The sequence below is a fragment of the Mesocricetus auratus genome, unplaced genomic scaffold (assembly GCF_017639785.1).
Source record: "Mesocricetus auratus isolate SY011 unplaced genomic scaffold, BCM_Maur_2.0 Super-Scaffold_100004, whole genome shotgun sequence".
In the NCBI taxonomy this organism is placed as follows: domain Eukaryota; kingdom Metazoa; phylum Chordata; class Mammalia; order Rodentia; family Cricetidae; genus Mesocricetus; species Mesocricetus auratus.
In genome coordinates this window covers 54,167,560-54,176,248 of record NW_024429189.1, presented here as the reverse complement: position 1 = coordinate 54,176,248, position 8,689 = coordinate 54,167,560, and the positions used below count along the sequence as shown (strand labels likewise).

The 8,689-nt window shown below is 35.7% G+C and overlaps 1 protein-coding gene across 1 annotated transcript; it reads right to left on the bottom strand.

Moving 5' to 3' along the window:
* Positions 1 to 2,922: 2,922 nt before the first annotated feature.
* On the bottom strand, positions 2,923 to 3,840 carry LOC101825791 (olfactory receptor 1013). Its single transcript, XM_013120697.1, has one exon. The coding sequence runs from the start codon at positions 3,838 to 3,840 to the stop codon at positions 2,923 to 2,925; it is 918 nt and encodes a 305-aa protein (XP_012976151.1).
* Positions 3,841 to 8,689: the final 4,849 nt, after the last annotated feature.

Sequence of the window (8,689 nt, the reverse complement as noted above, 5' to 3'; positions counted from 1 at the left end):
TAGGTCAAAGGTTTTATGGCTGGGATGATGCCCATGTTTCTCTTTTGCTTGTCTGAAATGTACAGTTTTATTTTGGTTTCTTAATGCTAGCTTATAAAGTTCAACTCTCTGATTATTAACATAATAAGAACAGTTTTTCAATTCAAAAAGAATCCAATGTGTGCAATTTCTTTCATTCGATGATTTCGAATGTTTAACTTTCGTTTCAATTATATAGAGCATTTGTGCAATAAGAATTGGACATGAGCCGGGCGGTGGTGGCGCACGGCTTTAATCCCAGCACTCGGGAGGCAGAGGCACGTGGATCTCTGTGAGTTCAAGACCAAGCCTGGTCTACCGAGCGAGTTCCAGGACAGGCTCCAAAACAATACAGAGAAACCCTGTCTCGGAAAAAAAAAGAAGAATTGGACATGAGTAGTCACTGAATACATTTGTCAGATTAACTCATTTGGAAAAACGATCTTTTAAAAATTTTATTCTCAAGAGAAGGTTTATAACGTAAAAATTTTCTCTTATTTTCTATTTAAAAGCATATAGAATTGTTCTATTATACTTCTATTTACTATTTAAATTATATTATTGAACATAATATAAAGGATATTTTAAAATAATAGGACTAGATACACTACTTAATTGTCAGAGATCCTATGAAGGTGATTGGTGATACATCTCACTAAATCTAGCACTGTTCTCTTGATAAGTGTCTGTGTCGTGAGCCACATATTGGAGATCCTTTAGGAAGAAAGTAGTTAGAAGTAACTATGGAATATTTTTCTTGTAACAAGAAATTTGATTTATGCTTGGATAAAGACTAATCAATGTCATAATGTGGAAATACCATCTCATTTTATTATTTTAACTAAGCTAATCTCCATCCTCTGAAACCATAGACTGAAAAGGAATCAAGTCCCCTTCAACTCTGTCAAAGACAAATGCCTTTTATCTAGTAAAACTGTTTCCTATTAAACTCCTTTAGAGTCACCTTTATATAACCTTTTTACATTAACTAGGCATCAAAGTATGATTTATGTGGCTGTAAAATAAAGACTCTAATCAGAGAGCCTGTGGAAATGTATATATGTGTATATATATTGTTAACTAACATGTCCTTAAATCTTTTATTATGATTCAAATAAATTCAGCTGGTCAGAGATCTAAATCAAAGGTCCTCATTCTCAATAATAGATACCAACACAAACTAGATGTGGTATGAGTAGAGAGAAAGCTCAAAGTTTGGAGTGCAAGAAAGAAGTGGGATAGAGAATACATCAATGTGTTTTTCAACATCAGTCCACTTTTTTCAAATTACTTGTATAATCTTGTATATATTTCTAGAATATTGGTGAACTGTGACCCAGAATACAAAAAAAATTGCATTGATGACTATTTTTCTCTAGGTGGTAGCCTACACCAATTACTGTCTGCTTGTAGCCATGGTATATGAATTTTGATTTATTCATATATAGATCCCACTTCTGTGTGAACACAGCAATCAACCTAGAAAATGTACATAAATACTTTTCATGACCAAATTTATATTTACAAACTGAATATGGAAATTTCTGTCCCTCCTCATCCTACAGCCATTCAGTCCCAAATAAACACACAATTATAATCTGTTTGGCCTATTGCTCGGGCTTATTACTAACAAACTCTTAAACTTAACCCATAATTCTTATCTATGTTTATTCACATGATGTGGTACTTTTTCTCAGTATTAAGGCATGCTCATCTTGCTTCCTCTTATCTGGCTAGTGGCTACATCTCTGCATTTCCTCTTCTCAGGATTATCCTAGTCCGGTATGACCACCTATACTTCCTATCAAATTACTGGCCAATCAGCATTTTACTAAACCAATATGAGTGACAAATACAGTGAACAAGCACATTATCCCACATCATTTCTCCCTTTATTCTTTTCAAAACAAGAACCCACAACCCTGAGATTATATATTAGAATAAGAGTCATATGTTGATATAGAGAAAGAAAATGAAGCAAAATTTGTAAAGATCAGCAAGAACTCTTTTTCTTTTATTTCATATTTCTGTGTGCCATGTGTTATATGAGGTATATTTGTGTTTGGTTTTTATGCATGATATTCATGACAGGAGATATACTCCTCTACCAATTTCACTTAATTACATGAAGACAGGGTCTCTTGATTACCTGGAAGCTTAACATTTGAGCAAAGCTGGCTATCCAGTGAGATGTTGGGATTCATCTGTCTCATGTCTTTGTGTATACAGAGAATGTTCCCTTAACCTCAGAGCAATCTTCATCAATTGCACAAAACCTTTATTCTTGAGCTCAAAGTTCATTTTCTACTTTAGTTAACATGTAACAATTGTACAAAGTAGTTTAGTCATGAAATGACCATAGATACGTAAAATGTATCTTGACCATACACTTGTCTTCAGTTACTATTTCTCTGTCTACTTCCTCTGTCTCTATTACTCTCCTAGTGATCCCACTTTAGCCTCCATACCCTTTATTTATTACCTAGCTTCCAAAAAATGAGATATACAAAAGTATTTTTGTTATGGTGGGATTAGTTTATTCCTCTTAATGATTTTTTCTAGTTCCAATATGTTTCCTAGAAAAAAATTGTTAATTCCATTCTTTCTAATAACAGTAAAAAGCTAACTTGTACACATAACAATCTTTTCCATATATCTGTGGATAGATAGCTAGAATGATTCCATGACCCAGCTATTGTCAACATTGCTGTGATAAGCATGAATGCACAGGAATCTTTATAGTAATCTGGTTTGGACTGTTTGTATATGCACCCAGAAGTCACATGGCTGAACTACATGGATATTTACATTATTTTATAGTACTGTTATCAGCAGCATCCTTTCTAGAACATGAGTAGCCTGATTGAATATTTTCTGTGCATCTTACATGGAAATTATCTTGATTTACTTGAGAAGCTTATTCAGAGCCTCTTTCACATCCTTATTCCTCAGGCTGTAGATCAAGGGATTCAACATGGGGAAAACCACTGTGTAAAAGGTTGAAACAATTTTGTCCCTATCCAAAGAGTAGCTGGACCGGGGACGAGCATAAATGTAGAGAATGGAGCCATAGTACAAGGTCACAGAAATGATGTGGGAGGAGCAGGTGGAGAAGGCCTTGAGGCGGCCCTGAGTGGAGCGGATCCTCAAGATCGTGGCAATGATGAAAAGATAAGAGGCCAGGATAAACACAATGGGGATAATGACATTGGAAGCCAAGAGGAAGAACAACACAGACTGGAAGCTCTCCTTCTTGCCACAGGCCAGCTTCACCAGAGGTGGAATATCACAGAAAAAGTCATCAATCACATTGTCACTGCAGAAAGTCAAGGAAAAAGTGTCTTTAGTGATGATGACAGAGTTAATGAAACCACTCAGATATGAGACTGCCACTAAAAATGCACATAGCTTTAAGGACATGACTTGTGAATAAAACAGAGGCTTTGAGATGGCTACATAACGATCATAAGCCATGACAGCCAAAAGGTAACATTCAGTGTAGTCTAGTGCAGCAGAGAAGAAGAATTGAGTCACACAGCCAGCAAAGGAGATGCTCTTATCTTCAGAGATGCAGGTTGCTAGGATCTTTGGTGTGTAGACAGAAGACAACCCAAGATCTAGGAATGATAGGTTTCCAATGAAGAAATACATGGGTGTGTGGAGCCGGGAGTCATTGCAGATCAACACAATGAGGGAGCTATTTCCCATCAAAGTCAATGTGTATACAACAAGAAACACTGCAAACAAGATTTTCTGCAGCACAGGGTCTGTTGTGAATCCTAGCATGATGAACTCACTGATTGTATTATTATCCTGCTCCATGGCTATACGGAATGTAACCTAAGGGGAGAGAAATTGAAGTTTCAGATTAAATTGTTGTACTAAATAAATGAAAAAAATTGAATAAACAAATGTCATGAAAACATACTTAATGAAAATTTTAGTGAATTTATAAGGATGTAGCTTAATTCAAAGGATAGAAATAAAAAAGATTTAAAATAATAAATGATTCTGGATTGTCATATAGTATACATTAGCTAATGGTGTAAAGAACTCATCATTTGCAGAATAATGTTCATTGGGTTATCTAGTAACTATAAAGTATGTGATCCATTCTCCTTGTCAAGTAGATCCCCAGTTCTTAATTATTTCAATAAATAACCTTGTAATTTCAAATGGCTAGGAGATGATCTCTAAGCATTCTGGTTATATAATACTTACATTTCTCATACACCAAGTGAATTTAGACAAGCATATTCTTTGACTATTCTTTCAGGTGTTACTATATCACTTTAAGTATAGATGTTACTTGTAACTTCAGTTTGTAAATTTGGTATCACGAATATCTACTTTCAGCTTGGAGAAATTGCTCACTCAGTAAAGTGTTTGTCATACAAGAATGAGGACTCAGGTTCTTAGCTTATATATAAAATTCTGTGTGAAGAGTACCAGTGACAGGCAGGTGAAGATAAGAGGATCCATTTTGTTTAGTCAATAGTTAGTCTTATTGAGTTAGTGAGCTCCTGTATTAGTGAAAAATCTTGTCTCAAAACATACATCTGGTATCCACACTCCATTGCACATGCATGCATGAACACAGGCAACATGTACACACACACACACACACACACACACTCACAAAAGTGTTTGTCATACAAGAATGAGGACTCAGGTTCTTAGCTTATATATAAAATTCTGTGTGAAGAATACCAGTGACAGGCAGGTGAAGATAAGAGGATCCATTTTGTTTAGTCAATAGTTAGTCTTATTGAGTTAGTGAGCTCCTGTATTAGTGAAAAATCTTGTCTCAAAACATACATCTGGTATCCACACTCCATTGCACATGCATGCATGAACACAGGCAACATGTACACACACACACACACACACACACACACTCACAAACACACACACACTCACACACGCAAAACCCACGCAAGTATTTACAGTTTGTCATCCAATAACAGACCAGTGAGGCTTACCAGTAATTCATGTTAAAGGTTAAAGTTTCCCTTCGTGGACATGTTCCTCTAGACAACTTCAGCTAGACAGCATGGCAGCTTCACAGTTATGGCAAGCTCCTGTCTGACTTTCCTTTCAAAAGCACCTTATCTTCTGACATTTGGGGAAATTTGGGAAAATATAAACTGAACTAATTGGGACTTTTAATTGTTTTAGCAGGGTAGTAAAAATATCCCATTATGTCCTCCACCAAGGATTGTGAGGCATCCACTACAGGGGTCAGCCTTGGGAAGTCCTTCTCAGAGGACACTCCTTCAGTGGGGAGTGATTTACATAGCTCTGGTTCTCTTCTTTCCCTTAACATACAAAGTAGCCTTTATCATCACCAAAAGAAGACAAGTTACACCTTTTATTTTGCTTGCAGAAGTTTGATAAATTTGTATGCAATAATGAATGAAGAGTAAGAACAAGGTTTCATAGATCCCTGGCTGTAACAGAATGCAAATACATAAAAGTATTATGGGAATAAGACAAAATGTATTTACCACTGATACTTGTAGAACACAACTTACCAAATTTTTAGCGGACATCTCATTCCAGGATTCAGATAAGCTACTTCCAGATCTTTATAAGAGCCTTTCATCCCAGAGGTTTTACAGCCATGGAATTCCTCATGGTTTTGCAGCTTGGGGAAATGACAAGCAAGACAATTGTTCAAGAGTCCATGGATGATGTTATGTTAATTTTATTTTAATAAGATAAAGAAATACTGATTAGGAGGTAGGTTCCTCGGCAATGGATATATTCAATTGTAATCTCTACACATTCTGTATTGATGCAGTGAATTCAAATAAGTATATATAATTATTTACATATTTAAGCATACATTTGTGTGTATCTATATTTATACATATAGATATTGGAATATTTATGCCTATGTGCTTGGCAACAAATACAATGTGGTATAGATATGAAAATTTCTCTGAATCTATTGCCATCTTTCTCCATCTTATTCTATGGTCCAAGAGATTTACCCTTTAGAGTGCTAGCTGGCAGTTGTTGTCTCATTCTGCCTTCCCACCTCTCCCTCCCCTCCACCCTCTCCCTTAGCCTTTCTCCAGAAACCAAATTTTTCTTTTGATCAAAACAACCGAAGGGCCACAATACTTAAGTATCTTAAGTATCTTACTGGAAGCTTCACAATTTGCAAAAGCTCTCTAGTTTTATTTTTTCCATTATGAAAACATATACACATCCACTTTAATATTTTTGGAAACATAAATCCATTCATCATAATTTTCACATAAATCTACCTTTACTAAAAACAATTTCCATCCATGTGATATTTTTGCTTATTTTTTAATGCCATGGAGACATAATTGGATTAAAAAATGAATTTACTATCTGTTGTGAGACTCTTCTCCCCAGGGGAGGGAGGACTAAGGAATGTCTGTCTTCTTTTCATATGATCACATTGATAAACCAAAGTTCAGTCAAAGTTCATTCTGGAGAACAAATGAGTCTGTTGGGATTACTTAGAGACAATTGGTACAAAGTTACTAATAGGAGTGTGGGTGACCCAGAAGCAATCACACTGAAGTCTTTATTCAGTATACATGAGGACAATTTATAATCATGTAGATAGATCTCCTTTTTTAATATAGGCTTGGCTAAAATAAAAATTTTGAAAAGCACATTTGTTCTATTTGTGTGCTCTTTCTGGGACAGACACCCTCTCCCATTCCTAGATTTCCTCAGTGGTCTATAGCGCTTTGTGCAGGGTTGAGGCCCCATGGGCTTCTCCCTGTCCACTTTAGTACGTCCATTGTTGCTATCCTTGTTCAGCTCCTGTTTTGGTAGTTATGTTGATGAAGCTTTATGTGTGAAGCTTCTGCTATTTATAAAAGATAAATCACACATCAAACTACCTGATAAATCTCTGGCTCTTAGAATCTTTCACACCATTCTTTCATAATATTCCCCGAATCTTGGGTGCAGAAGTGTTTTGCAGATATAACCAGTGAGACTGGATTCCATAAATCTAACAATAACCTCAACATTTGTCATTATACCCACAGAGAGGTCTTTGCCTCTCATAAAGAAGATTTTCCTTGCAACTACTGCAGAACTTTAAGAATAATACAGCCGAGGTCCTAGCCAGGAACTGTTTTTTTATTTTTGAGAATTTTATAGATAATTTATTTATATCCTTTCCACCCATTCTTCTCTTCTCCCTCCAATGCATCCTGTGTTCCTCCACTCCTTCTCATGACCTTTATCTTTAAATATATATACAGAGAGGCAGGGGGAAGAGAGGATGCTGAGTCCATTTAGGGGTGTGTGCGTGTGAGTGTGTGTGTGTGTGTGTGTGTGTGTGTGTGTGTGTGTGTGTGTGTGTGTTTAGGACTGATACATGGGGTTCGCTAACCCGTGATGCACCACAAAAGGTCAGATGGGGAACTTTTACCTAATGTAACATATTAGCTCTCAAATTTTTTAAACCTTTGGATCACGTTGATATTAGATTTGATTTTTCACATTTGTATTATTTATAGTACACCTATGAAGCCTACAACATTTTTAGGTATAACTTTGCAATTCAAGAGCATTGGTTTTTAGTTTTTTTCAAGGATCCTGAGGGATTGTAAGTGTTTTAGATGGCTGTTTGTTCTTTAAAGTTGGATAATTGTAGCATTACAGTAGAGAGAAACCTCTGAATAAGATTTCTAATCTAAACTAATGCATATTAACAAAGAAAGGCAAGTGTCTTTCATGGGTGTTTTGTACCATAATGATGCATTTAAAATAGCTTTGTGCTACTAAGTTATAAAGTTTATATATCTCATTTCTCCCCAATATAAGCTTCTGCATATAACCATGAAAAATATGGGGAAACCTACATTTGAGTGGTATCTTCATGGACTCCTTCTAGGAATGTTATCATTGCTTATAAACCAGATATGGCCAACTTAGTAAATCCATTTAAGTAAGGTTTTGTTTAAAAAAAAAAAGCTGTTACAGAGACATATAATCAGTGGAAGTTCTAAGAAGAAGAAATTAAGTGCTCAGCTGGAAATGCGACATCATTTTCACAACCACCACTGCCCTGACAAGACTCAGTGACTGTCACAGAAAAGGAGGCAAAAGGAATGCAAGAACTGTAGGATAAAGATGAGTGTGGCCAGTGACAGACTTTGTGTGTGACAGAGATATCACATTTGTGAACTCTTGGTAGGCATGGTGATTACCATAAGACCTTTTCTCAAGATTAAGTCAACAAACCTTTCAACTTAGATGGAGGAGAGGCTTTTTAGGTCCTGCCTCTGGCTCATAATGAGAAGATATTAGAAGTAGACACTTGCTAGAAGAGGGAATGATCTTCTTTCTGAGGGTGTTTCCTTGGGAAGTTTCTTGTGTTCCAGATCATGTCATGACTACATACACATGTATTTATACATATATATATATATGCATATCATTAATTGACCTAGTATGTTATAAAAAAACAAGGAGTTGAGAGAGGCATATGTTAAGGGGCATGTTGGGGAAGGTGTAGGAAAGAAATTGGAAAATAGAAATGATCATATGCCATTATGAAATTTTCAAAAATAAAAATTATTATAAAAACAAAACCCTTAAACAAACAATAAAGACAAAGTTATATCTATGATGTAGTGAGCCCAGAAAAAATATGTGTAATAATTATGGG

Coding starts and splice junctions, on each gene's coding strand:
- LOC101825791 (XM_013120697.1), bottom strand. CDS start 3,840: ATGGAGCAGGATAATAATACAATCAGTGAGTTCATCATGCTAGGATTC.